The 22,533-nt window shown below is 40.8% G+C and overlaps 1 protein-coding gene across 17 annotated transcripts in view; it reads left to right on the top strand.

Moving 5' to 3' along the window:
• Positions 1-22,533, top strand: part of RYR3 (ryanodine receptor 3) — a 551,551-nt gene that overhangs the window by 335,249 nt on the left and 193,769 nt on the right. For 8 of the 17 annotated variants that reach the window (XM_054027213.1, XM_054027211.1, XM_054027216.1 and 5 more), the window contains 7 exons: positions 4,968-5,076; positions 7,250-7,370; positions 8,164-8,333; positions 13,221-13,441; positions 15,239-15,329; positions 16,889-17,029; positions 19,804-19,967. In XM_054027213.1, coding sequence (XP_053883188.1) covers positions 4,968-5,076; positions 7,250-7,370; positions 8,164-8,333; positions 13,221-13,441; positions 15,239-15,329; positions 16,889-17,029; positions 19,804-19,967 — 1,017 coding nt within the window. Of the gene's footprint in view, positions 1-4,967; positions 5,077-7,249; positions 7,371-8,163; positions 8,334-13,220; positions 13,442-15,238; positions 15,330-16,888; positions 17,030-19,785; positions 19,968-22,533 lie in introns of all 17 variants that reach the window. The other 9 variants (XM_054027214.1, XM_054027212.1, XM_054027209.1 and 6 more) reach the window with 2 other exon arrangements.

Here is a 22,533-nt window from a genome sequence, read left to right as displayed (position 1 = left end):
ATTCTCTGTCTGTCTGAAGCTTCCTGATTTGTCTGCTTCTGCTCTGACCTGGAGTTTCTGACTGGTTCCTGCCTGCAGTTTTTTCCCTGAGGCCACATGGCAGGAGGAAAGAAAGGTACCTGATAGGTCTTAGTGCCCAAGTGTGGTGCAGGTGATGTCTCCTCTGCACAATTCTTGGATGGGGGGGCAGAGGTGACCCCATCTGGCCCCTTTTTACCTCCCTGCCCCAGAGATTCAATAAAATCTATGCATTATTGAATACTTTACAAAGAATAAATGTTTTTGCTTCTGGAATTCTGAAAGAAAAGATTAAGGCTGAGGTTTTCAAAGCAGTTCAACAGATTGAAAGATACTTGTCTAAATCCCCTAATCTGTTTTGAAAATCTCAATGTAAGAAACATCTTGAAGTTTCTTTCCATTTGTCTACAACAATGGACATTTTTTTCTAAACCACACTGTAGAGTACATTTTTGAATTGGTCATTGTCACAGAATCCTCCTGTCAGCAAACTCCTGTCTATGACCACACTCATATTTACATGAAGTGCAGTAGTTTTTTGACTTTACAAATCAATTAGAAGTTGATAACTCCTCTTTGATTGATGATAGACAGCATCCTAATAACATAATTGAAGAGTAAACAATTATTATTCTTTGAGTGCTTGCTCATGTCCATTCCACATTAGGTATGCGTACTTGCCTCAGCAGTATCCATAGGGGACCAGCTCTGGCGCTTTCTGTAGTGGCGCCTGAATGGCGCAGTATAAGGGGTGCTGCTGGCTCTCCCCACCCTCAGTTCCTTCTTGCCGCCAGTGATGGTGCTGGAATGTCTGCTTCTTTGTTTAGCGTTGTCTTGTTCTCTGGTTCGTTCAAACTCTGTAGAACTTGTAGTATTGTAGTAGATAGTTGTTGTTACAGTTAGTTACCCTTAGTAGTAGTTCTTGAAATTCTCATAGTCCCGAACGGGACTCAGACAGGGGACAGGGCATGCTCCAGTCCCCAGGCTTTAAGCCCTGTGATCGCTGCAAATGGCCTATGCCCATCAGCGATCCACATACCAGCTGCCGAAGGTGCTTAGGTGAAGGGCACATAAGTGACAAGTGTCAGATCTGCAATTCCTTCAAACCTAGGATGAAGAAGAAGCACGATATCCATCTAAAGGTGTACCTAATGGAGTTGGCACTCATTTCAGCACCAGAGCAGCAGTCCAACTCTGCACCGAGCACCATGGCCTCCGTACACAGTGCTCCGCTGGCACCGTCCATGAGCCAGTACCGATCTCCCTCCAAGGCTCCAGTCAAGAAGCCAAAAAAGTCTGTGAAAGGAAAAATCTCCTACCTCCTGTAAGGGAAAGGAGAGGGCTGTGGGTGAGCCAAGACCCGTGCCAGGCAGCTCAACGCCCCTTCTGGAAGTCAGGCCCCAGCTCAAGTTGAGTGGTGCAGCCCATCCCATACTTCGCCTAAGACTCCAGATAGCGGTGCTGGCCCTGGCCAGCTTCAGGTGCCGTAAACGCCCAAAGCCCTTCAAGTAGCTCAGAAGATCCTGACGCTCCCAGTGCCACTCACACCGGCTCCTGCAGTACCCCAGTCTCGGGGAAAACCCACGTTGGGTTCGATGCATGTGTCCCCATCTCAGTGGCACTATTTCCCATCGAGAGGGACGTCCTGCCAGCGTTCGCCCGCCCGAAGCCATCACGCCTCAGGACTAGAGAGGCAGGCTCAGAGGAGCCTTCAGTCCCCACACCGGGGGCACCCATCGAGGGACTCGAGGTGTACCTTTCCGGTAGATTGGCGCAGATCCTCTGAGCACATGCCACCTGGCAAGAACTCCGGGACCAGCCCCGACCATCTCCAAAGGCCCAGTACCGATCACAGGACTGATCAGGGATCAGAGTCTGCCAATCGCCGGGCTGTCATTGCCCATCTCCAAGAAAGAGGTCGCTCTACTCAGGAAGATCCTCCCAGCAACTGACCCGTAGTTGCTTCCGGTCCCATTTGATATCCCGGTACCGGTCGAGTAGCATGAGGCATGGATCGCTGGGTGTCTGCCGCAGATCCACCGAACACCATCGGACCCAGAGATCCCAACCAAGATGCCCGTCTCGCTAGGACAGGTTGGCTTCAAGACGCAGCGACCAGCACCGGTCAGACAAGAGCCACCACTCCATCCAATCCTGGTTGCCTGCTACCGGCCACTCCGCTTATAGCTTCAGCATGGAGCGAGATTCCCTGACTGTGGCCCAAGCCCCGGTACCAACGGTGCTGCTCACATCATCAGCACCAAAACCTGTCCCATGGCCCCAAGCACAGTGGTTGGGGCCATGGTACACGTGGAACCCTTGGGGAACCCCAGGCTGCCCGGTTGCTGTTGGGAGCCTCAGAGAGGCCAGCAGCCTCAGTATCCTGTCCCGCTCCAGTGCTCGAGGCTTTGGGGGGTAAGACCCCACAGGTCCAGGAGGACCCAGACTGGACCACCAATGGACGTTGAGGTTCCCATGGCACCAGCATCGTCCTCATTGTCGCCAGACAAGGCTATCACGGGGCCCTCTCACCCAGTTCCTCAGGATGACACCACAGTGCACCAGGAACTTTTGAAGAGAGTCGCTTCCAATCTGGGACTTCAGGTAGAGGAACTGAAAGAGCCCTTGGACTCTGTGTTTGACATCCTCGGCTCCTGCCAGGGTGTCTCTACCCCTTCATGAAGGGGCTTCCAAAATCACTGATGCCCTGTGGCAGACTCCCTCTTCCCTGGCCCCTATCTCTAAGAGGACTGAAAGCAAGTACTTTGTGCCAACCAAAGGGCATGAGTACTTATACTCCCACCCAGCCCCCAATTCCTTTGTGGTTGAGGCATCTGTGTGCCAGCACTGGGTCGGCACACACATGAAAGTGACAGTGGCCCCTCCCTGGCCCCTGACTAACTGATCGGACCTGCTGTCACAGGACCATGGTCGTCTCTTACACCCCAACCTCACATCCCTCCAACTTTCGGCATGGATGCTGCGTGGCTGAACCTGGAGGAGTGGACCTGTTCGGAGGAAGTCCAACAGGTCCTCCTGGGATGTAGGAAGCCCTCAATCAGACTCACTTACCTGACCAAGTGGACAAGGTTTTCCTGTTGGGCATCCGAGCATGATATCTCTTTTTCCTGGGCGTCCGAGCATGGTATCTCTTCTTCCATATAATCTGTCTTAGATTATCTGCTTCATTTGAGGAACCAGGGCCTGGCACACTCTTCCATTAGAGTGCATCTCGCGGCCATCTCTGTTTTTCACCCACCAATCCAAAGACAGACAGCGTTCTCCCATGACATGATGGTCAGATTCTTGAGAGGTCTCGAGAGATTCTTCCTGCAGGTGTGGACTCCTGTCCCACAGTGGGATCTTACCTTGGTCTGCTCTAGGCTCACAGGCCTTCCCTTTGAGCCGCTGGACTCCTGCTCCCTTCCACATGTGTCATGGAAGGTCGCATTCCTGGTGGCAGTGACATCAGCAAGACGAGTCTCTGAGATTAGAGCCTTGACCTCAGCACTGCCCTACACAGTCTTCTACATGGACAAGGTTCAGCTGTGTCCCCAGATGGCCTTCCTGCTGAAGGTGGGGACCACCTTCCATATGAACCAGGACATCTTCCTCCTGATGTTCTGTCCCAAACCACACAAGACCAATGAAGAGAGATGTCTTCACACCCTGGACATCTGAAGGACCTTGGCTTTTTACTTAGAACGTACCAAGCCTTTCCGTAAATCAACTCAGCTCTTCATCACTACAGCGGATAGGATGAAGGGCCTTCTGGTGTCCTCGCAGAGCATTTCCAATTGGATCACCTTGTGCATAAGGGCGTGTTATGACCTAGCGGGGGTTCTGCAACCGCCGATTGTCAGAGCCCACTCAACGAAAGCCCAGGCATCTTCAGCTGCCTTCCTGGTGTACATCCCTATCCAGGACGTCTGTAGAGCCACGATGTGGTCCTCTATCCACACATTCATGGCTCATTATGCCATCACTCAGCAGGCCAGAGATGACGCTGGCTTCGGCAAAGCTGTGTTGCAATCTACATGTCCGTGAACCCCTACCCACTTCCAGGGGTACTGCTTGGGAATCACCTAATGTGGAATGGACATGAACAAGCACTCGAAGAAGAAAAGACAATTACCTTTTCCATAACTGTTGTTCTTCGAGATGTGTTGCTCATGTACATTCCATGACCCCTCCTCCTTCCCCACTGTCAGAGTTTCCGGCAAGAAGGAACTGAGAGTGGGGGGAGCCGACAGCGTCCTTTTTACTGCACCATGCGGGCGCCACCCCAGAGGGCGCCAGAGCCGGTCCCCTATAGATACTGCTCAGGCATTCTGAGATTCTGGCACCAGTGCATGTGGCGAGCACACACACCTAATATGGAATGGATATGAGCAACACATCTTGAAGAACACCAGTTACGGAAAAGGTAACTGTCTTTTGCAAAGAGACATTGGATCTATCACTTAACTTAATATGTATAGGACCTAAATTAGGGCAAATAATTCTCTGTATGATTGACCAGCAAACTTGAGAACCCGATACATGTTTTAGATACATAAGTATTAGTGTGAACTTTCAGATGTGGAACAGGGTACATAATTTATAATTTGACTTTTCAAATAAAATGTACACAGGGAACGTGCTACAGAGTTAATGAAAAATAATTTTTAAACAGAAAACACAAAAGACTTTTCCTACCTATTCTGGGCTAACTTATAAAATAAGACTACAATAAAACCTGAAGAAAAAGTGAATAATAAATGTATTTCTTAGTGTAGAAGAAATTGACATGTGACCAGACACAAGAAATAGGTCAATAAATACTGCTTTCAGTCAGCAGGAGCTTCAGTCTAAAGTTTTACATAGTCACCTTCTAACGAAAAATCCAACCTTATTTTAGGCTATCCTATGTCAGTCAACATATTCACATGTTTTTGGTTCCTTTTCAGCAGTGTTGAAGAAGAGGAGGAAGAAGAGATTGTGCACATGGGCAATGCAATTATGTCATTTTATTCAGCTCTGATAGACTTGCTTGGACGCTGTGCACCAGAAATGCATGTAAGTGGCTTTGCTCCCTTGCTCAGAAATAAAAGTAAAAGGAGTTGGGTAAAATATATGAGCTACAAATATCTGTATCCATTCAAGTGACGTTATACGGAGTACACATTATATAAAAAACTATACTTATTGCTAAAACTGTTAGTACTTGAGCCCAGATTTTGGATATTAGCATATGTGTTGGACTAATAAAGGAATCACAGTATTTCCCTTGACTTGTATTGTGAGTATAAGTGTAAAACTGCTCATCTAGGCAGCTTAACTCAGATGAAGTATAAGAGGTTTGTTTGCTTGAAGGACCTGGTTTTATACGGTGTTTTATAGCTGGATTAGTTATGATGCAATGAAATTACATGACTTGCCTAGGATCATGTATTGAATAAGTAGTCTGGAACCCAAGGACCTTTATTATTATATCTGTATGACAATAGTGTGTAGAGATCCGGACTGAGGCACAGAGCTGAAAGGTAATCTCTGCCCTGAAATATCTAATTAGGTAAGAGACAAATGGTGGAAGGGGACATAGAGAAACACAAAGGTGAAGTGATTCATCCGAGTTCAGCCAGCATGTCGGTATGAGAGTTGTGAAATAGAACCCAGGGCCAAAATCCAGGTTCCACTGAAGTCAATGGGAGTTTTGCCATTGACTTCAGGAAGATTAGGATTTCACTTTACAAGTCTTACAGTACAGTGCCCTATCCACTAGGCAGCACTGCCTCCCCAAATATGGTAAGTCAGTTGGTGATTCTGATGCCTTATAAATAGGATAGAAAAGAAATCATAGATGCTCTGAATGTTCTTCTTGATCTCTAAAGATTTGATTAAATGTAACTGTACAGAGTTGAAAATAAAATGTGAGTCTTCAGGATAGAAGTAGAATGTAGGAGAAATTAAAAAACCCATAATTTCTACACTTAAGGAATAGAGTTAATTATTCTTCGATTAAAAACAAACTTTGGAAGCTACTGACAACTGAACTGCCCACTTGCTAGTTGGTTTTACCACATTAGTTTTATTGTCCTGTAGCATACCTTGCAGGAGCTGCTAATGCAAGCCAATGATTATGTGGCAACTCACATAAAGATTAGCTTGTCTGCATTTAATTCATCAAACAGCAATGAATAATTTGCAAAACTGTACTGATATTGATGCTAGATAGGAAGCATCTCTATGGTGGGAAAAAGATGGTAATTTGTAAATGAATGTATATTACATTGTAAGTTTTGCCATAGCAAATGCCATAAATAAATTCAAATTTATTTTTTTTAATTTTAGCCTTCTTTTTCATTTGCTCATAACTTTCTCAACCATTTCTTAGAACATATAACTTCCCCTGTGTGATCTTAGGCCAACGATAACTGTTTTGAAAAGTTTGAGGAAAATCAGTTTGGGTGTTTTAAATAGTCCAAATATCTAACCTAAACACAAAATAAGTTCACATGAATAAACGTTCTGGGGAAGATTTTCACAGGCACATAGGGCAAGTGTGCACCCAATTCCCATTGGAAGTTTATAGTAATTATGCACCTAATCAGTTGCACACATACAAAATGGGAAATGACTACCTAGGAAAGAGTACTGTGGAAAGGGTTCTGGAGGGTCATAGTTGATCACAAGCAAAATATGAGTCGACCGTGTAACACAGTTGCAAAAAAAGCAAACATCATTCTGGGATATATAAGCAGGAGTGATGTAAGCAAGATATGAAAAGTAATTCTTCCACTCTACTCTGCACTGATTAGGCTTCAACTGGAGTATTGTGTCCAGTTCTGGGTGCCACATTTCATGAAGGATGTGGACAAATTGGAGAAAGTCCAGAGAAGAGCAACAAAAATGATTAAAGGTCTAGATTTGTTGCTCTGGTACCCAAGCTAGTGAGATAAAAGCTAGCTTTGGTGTGTCTACCTGAACCCTGTGATTTTAGTGTAGTCATTGCCTAAGTGTGTTTTCATAAATCTGTTACATCCCATTTAAATTGGGACAGGCAAGAAGAGTGGAGTGATTGAAAACTGGAACCTCCCTTTTATATACTGTGTGGGGGCGGGGGGAGAGTTAACAGTGATTTACAAAACAAACAAAACCCTCAGTATTAATATTTCAATCAATTAGATTTTGTCAATGTTTTTCAATTAACTAAATATCTTATTTTAAATGTATGATCATGTTTCAACAGCTTATCCAAACTGGGAAAGGAGAAGCTATTCGAATCAGGTCAATTCTTCGTTCTCTTGTGCCAACAGAAGACTTGGTTGGGATTATAAGTATACCACTAAAGCTATCAACAGTTAACAAAGGTAACTTCAGTTTACCATTGTGCAGACTTTTCAAAAATGTTTAAATAGATATACAGAAGATTTTTGTTGCTATAATTTCTATGGACTTTGGGCTAAATTAAATGCTAGTGTGAGTGCATCTCCACCTAAATCAATGGAGTTGTGACCACGTGCACTAGGGGAGCCCTTGGCTACATTGTCTGGCCATGCCAGAAGAAAGACAAGAAGCAATTATTTAGTTAATTCACAGAAAATATCTGGGAGTACCTATCAACAAATTGTACAGTGCAGGTCATCATCCTTTCCTTAATCAATGCCAAATAATCCCCAATCAGGTTCCATCTATACAGTGGCTAGGACCGCCGTGCCCTCCCATCACAGGAGGTAAAAGGGGGCTATAAAAAACTGAGCAAGAATGCCTTTATATGTTTTGCTCTGGGGCTGTGACTCTACAAATATATTCTGATTGCCTTTTACAATTTCTAACCAATCTTTCTGCAGTGTCTAACTGTCTCTCTTTCTCCATAATAGTTCTGTATTGTTATGTTAAGAAAATTACTTTATACTTGTTGATTGCTTAGAACAAGAGACAAGGCAATTTTATTGTGAACACAAGTATGCATGCTACGCCATTGAATTTACTGGAGTTGCAGCTGCCTAGTTCATTGATGAATTTGATCCTATAATTTTATTGTCTTCTATTCTACATTAGAATTTTTTAGAAGATTTGAAAATGGAAAGTTGTTAGGAGATTTTGAGCTGAGCTGCATTTTTTGTGTGAAATAGAAATTAAATCTTTATTTATTTTTTTAAGATGGTACAGTCACTGAGCCAGACATGTCTGCAACTTTCTGTCCTGACCATAAAGCACCCATGGTGCTGTTTTTGGACCGTGTCTATGGTATTAAGGACCAAAGCTTCCTCCTCCACCTACTGGAGGTTGGATTTTTACAAGACTTAAGAGCATCTGCCTCTCTGGATACAGTAAGTATTTTGTTAGTGAGAACAAGGAACATTGGTTGAGATACTGGCTACATCAGAGTTACAAAACATAACTTTTTAGTTAGTATTGCATAAAAAGGAAAAGGAATAAATAAGCCCTCTCACAATGCTCACTAATAGCAGCAAGCAATAATAATGCAATTACAGATATATAAACATACAGTATATATGTTTGATCAAAAATGTTGAGTACTAGCATTAGGGGAGGAAAAAGCACCAAAGAAATATAGTATAAAGTGCTTATAAGGTAACAAAAAAGCCAGAAATTTCAATGCAAGAATATGTTAAAAAATAAATTGCAGTTAGTATGAATATGCTTAATTGTTTCATTTAGAAAGCTCTCAGACAGCACCCACAATACTAAAAATTCATATAATAGAATCTGAAGGGATTAGGAATGTAAAGAATATGAAAAATGTGACAAACTGGGCCAGACCACCTTCAGATGCATGGGAACTTTGCTCACATATCTGAGAAAATAATTTATCCTTTTTCCTTTAAGGACACTGTTAGTTCGAGACAGGGGACGGGCAAGAAATCTGTTTTCTATGAATAGCTAGAGAAAGGCTTATATTTTTTCTCAGGTTCCCAGAATTACTTTAACTCCTTATGCAGGTGCTGGAGGTACTCTGTATAAGAGTCAAATTTGCTGTACAGAAAGTCAAATCTACACTGGTGAGGAAGAAGGAGCAGTGATAATTGCCTGAGGTTATGAAACAGAGAATTGGTCAGCCTTTCTTTACTCAGCTGCCAAATTCCCCTGTGCAAATCTTCTTCAACTTCACCAAAGCATCCTTTGTGTGTCAGTCATATTAGATGCCTCCGTTTTTCAGTTTCATAATCTGATTACCAACCACTATCACCATTAATCTCCTTATTCAAACTATCCAAATTTCTTAGGTTTCCAATTTTGGCCTGGAAATATGAGAAATATTTTCATGAGCTTTCTGGTACTTCCTGTTACCGTTCAGTCCAGGAATACTATGAATCCAATTCCTTTGATTCTCTCAAAAGATCAGTCTCTGAACCTTTACATTTATAAGAACTCTTTTTTCTGTAGAAACAGGCATCCATTTGTTTTCAGTTTGGACTATTATAGGAGAGACACTATATTTCCAATGGAGATGCTGCTTTTTTATTCTTTGGTTTTTGTTATTTTGTTTAATCTAAATACACATGATCTTTGCCAAAAGGCCAAAAAGTGATACTTAATCTAAAATAAAAGTAATTTAAACTATTGTATATAGTTCTTTGTACACAGAAGTCATAATACCCATATCTAATAGTCGTCTTTCTGACACATTATGTACTGCCACACATTAATAGCCTCATTTTCCACTGTCTTATACCTAACTTGGTCATTTATATCAATACAAAATGAGTGTAAAATAGATGTAAAAATTATGACTGGTGTGAGTGGAGAGTTATGATTTGGTAGCAAATTACACCTGTGGTACACAACTTCAAAGCAGTTGAGAATCAGGCCCAACATATGGAATAGAACATAGAGTGAGACTCTAAGATTAGAATGTAGTGATTTAACTCAGTATTTCTAAATATCTATGTTGAAATTGGACCCTTAACTTTGTTTTCAATTGTTTTTTAAGAACAATATGTTGTTGAGAATATGAAACACTGTCACTGACACAGTTAATTTCCAGTGGTGTCATTACTGTTCTCCCCCCAAGACTGTCTTTTAGGGTCGATACAATCTCAGAGGAACTGAATGAGATAATGCAGTATTCAATCTGTAGATCATGAATTTAACACGCATAATGACCATAATGTAAAGATTTATTTCTGTATCCCCATAAGCAACTATAACTGAGGAGGGAAGAGAATAGTAAGATGCACATAAAAGCCCAGAATTGCCATTATGTTCATGGATAATTTTTTCTTACGGTTCACCCAGTTAGACTAATAAAGGCTGAGTAAAAACTAATTAAGAATATCAGGACAAGGCCTACTCAGAGAGAGAGAGAGTCTAGATCTGTATTTATATATCTACTAGTTATAATGCATTAAATAGTTTTTGTTATGGCTGTACTGAGGGTTAAACTGATTATAAGAATTCTCCCACCCTTGAAACATAAATGTGTAAATTTTCTCTGCTTTCTCCTTACCATTATTAGTCTTTCCAGCACCAGCAAAAGTAAAAGCATAAGGCAGTATTTTTCTTGCAATACAAGTACATACATCTGGGGAGAAATCCTAGCCCTATTGAAGTCAATTGCAAAACTCCCAACTTCAGTAGTAGTTGGGGCCAAGATTTTACACTTGACAATTTTTTTAAATAATAATTCAAACCTCCAGAAATGTGAGTGTGGAATAAAAGAAAAATATTAGCTAATGATTTAAAACTTCTATAAACTAAAAGCTCTTCTTTAACGTGTTGGTATAATTGGATAAATGTATAATTGGATAAAGTAATGAGCTAACTGAAGCACAGAGGGAAAAGTATGGGTTCAAGGACTAGCTGAAAAACTTCAAAGTCTTGATAGTTTCTGTTAATACATATGTATAATTGAAACAGTGTGTAGAGTTTGATAGTAAATCCAAGTGTATAAACTACAAGTAATGATAGTATTACAATAATTAAAATAGAGCTCTTGACGTTAAATTTCTGATATAGGTCATAGTTCTGTCTCATGTTAATAACGATGCCTGGATAGCTGACTCTTGTTGGGTAATTAATGACAATTACAAGAATTACCTGACTGTATAATTAGGGGCCTGATTCTGCTAGCTCTTACTCATATAAATAATCCTTACATGAGTAGACCTCTTGACTTCAACAGGACTGGTCATTTGAGTAAGGATCAAGTAAGGGCTGAAGGATTGCCCTGTAAGGCTCCATATCAGTAAGTCAAAATGTAGCCAGTACCAAAAAGAGGTAAGAAAAACAAAGTAAAAATATTCAAGGCCCTTCATCTTAACGTTTTTAATATTTAGGTAATGGTAGCTACTGTGTTGGACTCAAATGCATATTTTTCCATTTGTGGATGGATTTATAAAGGTAAAATTCAGCTTACAGGAAAGCTTTGGTTCATACATGCACCTGTACCATATGTTGCGTTTAGCTTTTCAGAAAAATAATTATAGTCTTAAAAGTTAAAGCTTCTTGTAACTAGGGACACATTTCTTAATACCATATGGTTTTAGTTTTAAAAGTTTTCTTTCCAGCCTAAGAGTACAAAAGCCTTGAAGGCTGATAAGAATTTTCCAGCAATGCACTGACTCATATCAGTAGTGGAGTGGAAGTTATGCTGCAGCTGAAACCCAATAGCTTGCCACAGGGTGTGTGCTAACCAGCAGAAATGACTATTCATATTTTTCTCTGAATTGCATTCTTTTGGTGAGCACAGAGTAGGAAAATATTTTGCAATTGCATAAAAGATTCAAATACTTTTGGCCCCATTACAGTCCTTTGTGTAATTCCATATATACATACAATATATCCCAAATTAACAATTCACTTTCAGGGAATTTATTAAAATCTATATTTATAGACAAAAGTCTTTCCTTTCTAAAGAAGTTCAAAATAATCTATATACATGCTTATATAGAGTATAAGTGCATACATATTTCTTTGTAATAAACTACATTGATCTATAGTATGGTGTGTGTGTATATATGTATAATCAGAGTTATATACATGTAAACTACTTTTTAAGTCATGCTTAAAATTGCAGTATGAGCTAAAACATAAGGAGGAAAGAAACTGAATGCCAGTCCTAAATTTCTGTCTTGACTGATGTTCTCAGTTAAACCGAAGTAGTTGATCTAATCTAATCTAAAGGTGTCCATGGTGTGTAGGATAAATGTAGTATCTAAGGCCATATTTACAGTAGCAAGTGTACAGCAGCACAGCTGTACCAATGCAGCTGCACCGCTATAAGATCACTCGTGTAGCCACACTGTGCTGATGATAATTAAACCATCCCCAACCAGCGGCGGTAGGTATGTCAGTGGGAGAGCATCTCCCGCCGACATGGCTCTGTGCATACAAGTGCTTATGCCAGCAAAATTAATGTTTCTTGGGGATGTTTTTTCTCATCCCTGAGCGACATAAGTTTTGCCAACATAAGGGGTAGTGTAGACCTGGCCTTAGATCTGAGGCTACATGTATTATGTTACATACTTTGGACTGCCATTTATGACCTCAGTAGGTCAAGTATGGAGTGCCTTTATTTTGTTTTTGTTAGTGTCACAGTCTTAGCTTTACTTGAATGTAATATTAGGTAAGGTTAAAAGTTATACTTTTGGGTCTAAATTCGAGCACAGACAACCTTTAGAAAACGCTAAAACACCATGGGGAGTGAGAGGTAACATTTTAATGCCCCCAAATCAGGGCATTAAAAGCTACCCTGCAAACTCTCCACAACAAGAATTATGGAGGAATGTTCTTGGGTTCGGTCCAGGGCTTAGTGAACTGCACACAATTCTCCTGATCATGCAACGGCCTTTACTTTTACACACCCACAGATTATCTTTGCTTCTGACAGGTGTTACCTGTGCAGGGAGCCACCGCTGGTCAGAGTACAGGCAGACATTAACACTGCTCTCCAGCATAAATGTGTGACTGTTCAGAGGCTGTCTTAGTGATGAGCCTTATTTCTTTTCCCTGATTTTTAGTATTTCCTAAACACTCTAAAACAGAGTTTTCTCAAACTGACAGACAATAATATGATTGAAGAATATTTTAGGCATTAAAATTGCCCAACATACTAAACTGATAAATTCACAATTTAAATACTATTGATATCTAGACACTTTCGGAAATGTATCACGGTGTTTATTTTAGAGCATTCTTACTTAACAATATGTAATTCCAGATGGGATTGACAATTATATGCTACTTTTATACAGGTATCCCTGAGCACCACAGAGGCAGCTCTTGCACTAAATAGATATATTTGCTCATCTGTGCTTCCATTACTAACAAGATGTGCTCCCCTCTTTTCTGGAACGGAGCATTATGCCTCTCTGATTGATTCAACACTGCACACAATATATAGACTATCCAAGGGACGGTCCCTTACAAAAGCACAAAGAGATACTATTGAAGAATGCTTGCTTGCTATATGCCAGTGAGTATGATACACGTTTGTAAATTGCTTTCTTTTGTACTAGGTATTGAACTGAGCATGTACATTGTAATACAGTAATTTTTTTTCTTTGTATCATATAAAATGGGAGTGTAGTTTATTGTGAAATGCAGTAAATTATCTGAAAGTAAGATATAATATTTTTAAGAAAGAAAATGGTAAGCAGCTGGTTTTATACTATAAGATCATGCTGTACACATGATTTGCCTTTGCTACAAACCACAGGGTTGTACAGAATAGCTTAACCCTTTTTATTATTATTTTGTTTTAAACCAAACCATTATTTAGTAGAAATACCGTCATAATTCTAATCAGACGTGATTTTTTTTTTAATATTGGCTATGTAGCCCTGATTATTCCCATTTATTCCTAGAGCTTGCTAGGCTCAAATATCATGAAATCTAAGTTTGATTCAGAAGTAATATGTCTTTCTGCATTGTTCCTCCATGTCCCCAAACCTTGGTCTTTGGACACAGCTAGGGCTTCCTGCCCATTTGACTGTGGATGAAGCTTCTCAAATTAGCTTGAATTGTGTATATTCAGGCTCTGTCTAGTACAATATGAAAATCTCCTTGAATCAATGAAAGTACATTTGTCAATATTAAATCCGCTCACTTTTTCTCTTGTATTTTTAAGGTGGTTGTACGACATGACAGCAAACATACATCTCCCAATCTCAGAATCTGACCTTACTAGCAAAAATTAAAGTCAATGGTTCTAATATTTGGAAAATATAGTGCCAGTGGAGATCTCAAGAACAGTATATTTTCAGAACCACTGCCGCTTACGGCCTCAAATGCTGTGGAAATGTCACATTTCCATATTAAGAGACGAGAGCCAGAAAACTGGGATCCCGCATGAGGAACTTTGCTAACCCTGTACAACACACAGCCTAATCCTCACTCACCACTAGAACTAGTGGGAAAATTTGTGATATTTCAAAATATCACTAAAAATGAGGGGAGGGGAAATTATACCATCTTTTCCATTAACAGTTTTCCTATTCTTTTAACCAGCTCTGGTCTCCATATTGGAACATGAAAGGGGGAGTTCTATGCATAGTTTCGCATTAGCACGTGGTCTGTTCTGTACATGGATCCACAAAGCTAAAACTCTGAGGAGGAGTGAGAATCAGCGGGCCACACTTCTTTTCTCCAGGACCATCAATAGCAGCTTATCTGTGCACTATGTACTTAAATATAGGGACTATGAAGTTTGCTCCTCATCCCTGTGATTTTTAAGGTGCATTTTCCTGAGCTAACAGCCTGTTTCCTCAGGCTGTGCATTGATTTCTAGGATTTGGTTCATTGAAATTAAAGATGAAAAAGATATGTTAGATCATTTAGTCAATCTCACTTCCAGTTCAGGTTTGTTTCCGATAATTATAACACATTCCCCGGAGCAGTTTCAATCCATATGGTTTCCACCATTTTCACTGGAATACTATTTCATATCCTTGTAGTCTCATACCTCACTCTTCTATTCATTTAGTTTAGCAGCTTTTCCACTGTAGCCAGTTGCACCCCCCCTGGAAGTACTCTGAAAAATGCAGCTCTGTCCTTCGTGCAAGATTATGCCCAGACCCTACACAGTGCATAAGAGAAAGAGGGTGGAAGTAGTGTATCTTTCCACATTACATCCTCCCATGCATGGACAAGGCACAGTGAGATCCCTTGTTTTACTGACCACCTTCATTAGTAACTTGAATTCCAATTGGTATTGCAGTTTCATTGAAATATATGTATATTATTAAATGATTAATTTCTTTTTAAATTACAGCCATTTACGTCCTTCTATGCTACAGCAGCTATTGCGACGACTAGTTTTTGATGTGCCCTTACTTAATGAATACTGTAAAATGCCACTCAAGGTAAATATTGCTCTAATTATTGCATGTGCGTTCAACAGAAAATATACTCCAGGATAACCTGTCATCACCATGGTTTTTGGTTTTTTTGGGTGAGGTGGTAACAACATTAAAAGAATCCTAACTTCTGTGAAATTATTTGTATTGTGATAACATTTTATTAAATATAACAGACAAGTACATTGTCAAATGTTTCCCTTGTAAGAACAGTAAGTATATGTTGGTTGTGTGACTTTGCTCAATGAACAGTCACCTTTTCCATTGCTTACGTAAGTGTGATATTGAAAGTAGTAGTTTAAATCTAGGCATTACTTCCCCTACATAATTTTTAATAAGCCTGCATAGAATACATACACCAACAATGTGGTGTTGGTTAAAGTGTGTGCATGTGATATAGGGAATAGGACTCACAATATAGTGCTGTAGAAAAAATTATTTGACTTAAAGGAGCATTTTTGAGCTACCTATAATTGCAGACCTTAATAACCTCCTTTCTCTCCCTACCACTAGAGAGTGAAACAATCACAAAATTAGTAAGTAGAACTAGTTACAAATTTTCTAATGAAATTGACATGCATCAAGAGAACATATCAATTTTGTCAAACCTTCTGTTGGGAACCATGGAGCCTAGAAGCAAGGCTGTGGGGTTTCCAAGCAGCTCAGGGAGCTTCATCAGTTTGTTTAGAAAAATCAAAATGAAACATTTTTTTTTTTTTTGTAAATGAAATTTCAGAATTCCCACTCTGAGGAAACTTTTGAAATGTTTAAAGTTTTGTTCAGACATGTAATTTTTTTTTTTTTTAAATTTCAGAATTTCCCATGCAATGGAACTTCTGGGTTTTGATCAGCCCTACTAAGTGCTTGAGATCAGGTTCTGATATAGCCCTTCCCATAATGGGCAGTACTAATCATGCGTGCTAGCCTACCGGACAGTGTATTACATACTTTCAGTGCAATTGCTATTCCATGGACTCTTCCAAAGCTGATCAGAAATGCCTAGTCATGGACAATTATACATCGTGGCCAGTTTTGCAGTGTTTTCTGATGTCTACTTTGAATTAAATTGAGACCACCAAATGTGTTTTGCTTGTGGTTGATGAACTTATCTAAATAACCAGAAGTAAGACCCATGTGTATTTAGATGAAAAAAAGACCCCTGTGCCAAAATCCTCTCTTGTATAGTTCCTTTATTTTCCCTCTGAACTTTTATTTAATTAATCCCCTTTATATTTTATTATTTGGGCTAATTTGTATGCACTGTAACAAATCTAGGAACTATTTGTCACCATGCTGCTCATCATAGCTATTCAGAACATTACAGCAACTGCCAGAATAGACTTCAGATACTCCTGCTTCAAAAGAACAGGCCCCAAATGCTCTAGCAAAAAAGGTGAATTGCCATTAGATTCTAGCAGTAAAAGTGCCTGTACCACGCACTTAAGGAGTTCTCATTCTTTCTAGTAGATGGCAGTGGTTCAACGCCTCACTAACCAATTTGTTTTAGTATTCATAAGAAATATTGACAGATTTTACATAATTGTATTTTCTTTTGATCTATATAGCTTCTAACAAATCATTATGAGCAATGCTGGAAATATTACTGTCTACCTTCTGGATTGGGGAGTTATGGAATTGCAGCAGAAGAAGAGTTACATTTAACTGAGAAACTTTTCTGGGGAATTTTTGATTCCCTCTCTCATAAGGTAATGATGATCAATCACATTAAAGATTGTAATAGCTATGATAGCATAATTATAATGGTGGTGCAAACTACGAAAAGTGCTTGTTTTAACTCTGCTTTCACTTAATACAGTAGATATTGACAATGAATGCTTCTAACCAAATTAATATGTGATTGAATGCTTGATCACCCACCCTTTAAAATGAATGCTTAATCACCAAGGGCTCTATTCAGACAAACATAGGCCTAGGGGCATTTTAGCTCAGGATAGCAATATCCCTGTATTTAAGTACATTTCTCTCCATCACAAACTCTTCCTCCTCCTATTATTATTATTATTTATTATAAACATTTACAAATATTTTATTGAGATTTTACAATAAAGCTACCTCTGGAAGATGCATACATGATGATGTCATTTATATAGTATAGAAAGGCATATTATTGTGAAGGGGGGCAGAGTCCATTGCATATTTGAGGAATCACAAGTTTACATATCAGGATGCAGAAGTCATAATGTGTATATGATTTAACAGGAGGTAACAGAATCTGCATAAAGCACTGACATAAACAACTAAACTCATGGTAAACTTGTATTGTTATTCCTATCTTTCCAGACAAAAAAAAGTGTTTCTGTAGTTTTGCTGGACCTTGCATGACTCAGCTATCAAAAAGCCCCAATCTAGAAGGCAAACATTTTTCTGCATTGCATTTTCAAAGCATGGGCTCAAGGCTTTGGCACTCAACCTCTTCCATCTATGATTAGGCTAGAATAAGAAATGGTATCTCCCTGATATGAAGAGGACCACTCACAATGAGGGCATAATATTAGGGCTGTGTTGGACTCATGGTAATCCAGGTTTGCTGTTGACCACAAAGTTTGACAAATTGGAAGTCAAAGTAATCAGGCTACCTGTACTCTGCAGATGAGTTCCTGAAGTACGTCTTGTTCTGTGGTAGTGTTGAGATATCCTGATATGTCTCAGTGTTCCAGTGAAGACATCTAAAAGTTGGTAACCCAGAGGATTCTAGGATTAAAATGTCTGCCAGTTATTCACTCAGCTCTCCATTATGCTGTGTAAATGAGTGTGCTCAGATAACAATAGACTCAGTATATTAGGCTCCGAGGCGTTGTTACACTATTTATTTTAGTGATATTTCCCACCATTGCACTACCACCAGTGCAGCTCCACCAATGGTAGCAAGGGCAGGAAAGCCTAATGTAGACAGCTGCCAGCATCTTCATCATTATGTTATCTTAACCTTGTTCCAAATAAGTCTAGATGACATGGTGATACAAACATTGGTGCCCAATCTATGGTAGTGGCTCCCCACCAGTAGTGTCATTAGTAGTAGTGCAAATATGGGAAATTTCTCTAAAATTGCCAGCTTACAGTGTCTTCCTCCATTCTTCTCTGTAAACAGACATTTGTAGGTTTTAAATGTTGATGGTCTCCAACTACTTTGATGATGTTATTTACTGTGACCTAGCTCCCATCTATTTTCCAGTATACGACATAGAATTAGGCAAGTCTTTCAGGCAGAGCAAGCATGGGAAAATCTCTTTTTAGCTCCTCAACTCCTCGGTTTCTCAAGGTGCCATCTACAACCATGTCATGTTGACAGTCAGAATTCTCCATGAACCTCAGAAGAGCTTTTCCTCAACTTTTTTTTTTTTTGGCATCCAAATATCAACAGGGGTAATCATTCAAGTTTATAGCATTATATAGCACCACTGTTTTTCATTACTGACACCATGAAAGCCCTTCCACTGCAGAAAGTTTACCTATAAGTTCCTAAATTTTCCTAAATGTAAGATTTACCTAAATTCCATCCTCATTTGGTGCCTATGCCCTAATGGCAGGAAAGTGACCAATTTATAAGTAGGGGCCACGCCCAGGCTGTACTAACAAAAGATTACTATTAACAATACCTAGCTCTTACATAGTGCTTTTCATCAGTAGATCTCAGAGCACTTTAGAAAGGAGGTCAGTATCATAATCGCCCTTGTGTAGCTGATGAAACTGAGGCACAGAGATGTAAAGTGATTTGCTCAGGGTCACCTCGCAGGCCAGAGCTGGAAATAGAACCGAGGTTTCCTGGGTCCTAATCCAGTGCTCTATGTACTAGGCCACACTGCCTTAGAATAGGTAGCTGAAAGACGCTACATGTGTATCATATCAGGTTGCTGAGGGTAGATTTCTTATTTGGGAATTGTGAAGTGCTAGCTCTCTCTAATTTGGGTTAGAAGAGAGAATGTGCTAATTCAGCTTCCGCTGGTACAAGTTTGGAAATGTATGAAGTGCCTTTACTATGGCAAAAGTCAATTTCTTTTGACCTATGTGATTTAAGCAGAACAGTATTTAGGGAGAGTGAAGGAGAAGAGACGGCAAAATACTATGCATTTCCTATAGGTTTTGAAAGTTCTATAAATGTTAAAGCTATTTTTTGTGGATAGTCAAGTTTTACCTGAACAGGCTGACACATTCTGAAAATATAAGACCACGTCTGTTTGTAGGTCTTTCAGGTCCATGGACAATTTAAGACTTGTGCATGTGAAAGGATTGTGTAACATTCAACATTTAGTTTGAAGAGAACCTTAAACAATGCATCCGTTTCTGCATAGGAGTATACACCTTTATGCTGGCATGAGTTTCTGCTATGCGCTTGACTTTAAAATATTCCTCATGATTTGACTGCATCTTCTAGTTCTGCTCCATATGGCTGTCTTGCTTTCACTAACATTTTGCATGTTTTTCTATTGAACTTTCCAACCAGTTCCTATCTCTCCTGCAGAAGTATGATCCAGAGCTCTTCCGAATGGCCTTGCCTTGTCTAAGTGCTATAGCTGGGGCTTTGCCTCCAGATTATTTAGACACCAGAATTAGAGTAACTTTGAAAAAGCAGGCTTCAGTGGATCCAGAGGGAAACTTTGATCCCAAACCTATCAACACAGTCAAGTGAGTCATGGTAACCATACAGGTTTTTCAAATGTATCTTGTGCCACTTATTGCCAATACCTTTCTTTTCCTTTTGTTGAAGAGAATTGACTATCATCTTAAATGATACCCGTGCCCTCCATAACTAATGTGGGGAACCTTGCTCCCTCAGGCACCAAATATGCCTCCTCTGCAACTTATATTTAGAATGTATATAGCACTTTACATGCCCCAAAGCGCTCTGTAAACACTAAATAGGTCTCACAATAACCTGTGAAGTACGGGCTAGATCGGGGTGGGCAAACTTTTTGAGCCGAGGGCCACATCTGAGTGGGGAAATTGTATGCAGGGGCAAGGGGTTGGGGTGTGGGAGGGACTGTGGGGTGTGGGAGAGGGTGCAGTGTGCAGGAAGGGGCTCAGGGCAAGGGATTGGGGCAGAGGAGGGGTGCAGGGTGTATGAGGGGGCTCGGAAGGAGGTTGGGGTGTAGGAGGGGTGTAGAGTGCAGGAGGGGGCTCAGGGCAGGGGTGCAGGTGGGGTGTGGACTGCGGGAGGGGGCTCAGGGCAGGGGGGTGGGGTGCAGGGTGCGGCATGGGGCTCAGGGCAGGAAATTGGGGTGCACAGGGGTGGCGTGCAGGATGCAGCAGGGAGCTCAGGGGTGGGGTGCAGGAGGGGTGTGAGGTGTACGAGGGGACTCAGGGCAGGGAGTTGGGGTGCGAGGTGCAGGCAGGGGGCTTAGGGCAGGGAGTTGGGGGGCGGGATACAGGAGGGGTTCAGACTCCAGCCCCGCTTACCTCAAGTGGCTCCGGGGTAGCAGCGGCATGCATCAGGGCCAGGGCAGGCTCTCTGCATGCCTGCCCTGTCCCCGGCCCCGCGCCGCTCCAGGAAGCGCTACGTACCCTGGAGGATTGGAGGTGGAGGGCCCTTGCCGCAGGCCGTAGTTTGCCCACCCCTGGAGGGCCCTTGCCGCAGGCCGTAGTTTGCCCACCCCTGGGCTGGATTCACAAAGGGATGTAGCTGCCTAATTGCTTCTTTAGGTACCAAAGTCCAACATTTAAATGCCACTGACATTCATAAAACCATTGCTCAGCTGCTGCATAGTCCCAGAGGTGCCTAAATTCCCTAAGCACCTAGGTTTCTGCCACATCTCAGCTAAGGGTGCTAACCAGCAGGCTGTAGAGTCAATCTCTCACTTTTTTCATTCTCTCTTGCTCTCAGACCTAAGGACTGGTTAATTAACAAAGAGGAATAGCTTCAACAAGTGAGATTGTGAGAGCCCTACCTTAGGATGGGCATGGATGGTGTCCCTAGCCTCTGTTTGCCAGAAGCTGGGAATGGGCGACAGGGGATGGATCACTTGATGATTACCTGTTCTGTTCATTCCCTCTGAAGCACTTGGCATTGGCCACTGTCGGAAGACAGGAAACAGGGCAAGATGGACTTTTGGTCTGACCCAGTATGGCCATTCATATGTTCTTAGGATACCCAATAACTGGTGGTTAGGGCTCCGTCCTAGGAGTGGAGATTTGGGTTCAAGTCCCTGCTCCAAATCAGACAGAGTGGGGTTTTGAAAAACAGGTCGTCCAAATCTCAAGTGAGTGTCTTAACTGCTGGATTGTTGGCTATGATTGCAAGTGAGGAGGGGGAGTCTGTCTCTTGGTTATTTTTCAAAAGAAAGGGCTGCCCTACCTCAGATTAATGAGAGTTAAATGCCTAAATACCTTTATGCATCTAGGCCCTTCCCCTTTCCTCTGAATTTTACTCCTGGCTAGCTCAGGCAGCTCCCCACTTAGCTTGCTGGCTTCTGTAAATCTCCTTCCTAGTTTCCTAACTCTCCCCAGACAGTGATGGAGAGCCTGGGCACCTAACTCAGGGCTATGAATTCCACTGGGCAGCAGGACACCTTGGAGTGAGGCATTGCAATGCCTCTTTATGAATCTAGACATTGAGTACGAAAGCCAAAGCCAAATACTCTGGTTATACACTTAGATAATACTCTTTTGCTTCTCTCGTGATTTAGAGGGGTGAACTATGCTTGAGATGGCTCATGGTTACTAAAATCTCACAGATCAATGTTGCTATTAATCTATGCCAGGTTATGACAAAATCTTCACTCTGTGTGTGAATTTGTCCTGTGTAATTATAAGTCTCAGATGTCAAAGTAAATAAGCTGACTTATATATAATGATTTAATAGAGAAGTATGGTGTTCCTAGTAATACTGTTGCATTCTCAAAAATACATTTCTAGTAATTTTTATGCAACAACTGAACATTATTATTGGGTCATTAAAATTAACATTTTTTTCCTCCTCGTGGAACACATCAAAACATTCATCCTAGTAGTATATATACTAAGAACCACAAAGAATAAAAGAAAAATCTTTCAGACATGGTTTAGCAGATGTATTTTCTATTACTACAGTTCTTAAATGCTCCAGTGTTCATGCATTTGAAGAAACTCAGTAATATCACTATAACACTGGTTTTGTTTTGAATTATTCCTTGTAAATGGAAATGTAATTAAAAAGCATGATTACTTGTTTATCTCTTGAGATGAAACATTTTGACTATTGGTATCTCTTATGCCA

This window comes from Malaclemys terrapin, chromosome 4, assembly GCF_027887155.1.
Source record: "Malaclemys terrapin pileata isolate rMalTer1 chromosome 4, rMalTer1.hap1, whole genome shotgun sequence".
Classification (NCBI taxonomy): Eukaryota; Metazoa; Chordata; order Testudines; family Emydidae; genus Malaclemys; species Malaclemys terrapin.
This window is presented reverse-complemented; position numbering and strand designations above follow the sequence as displayed.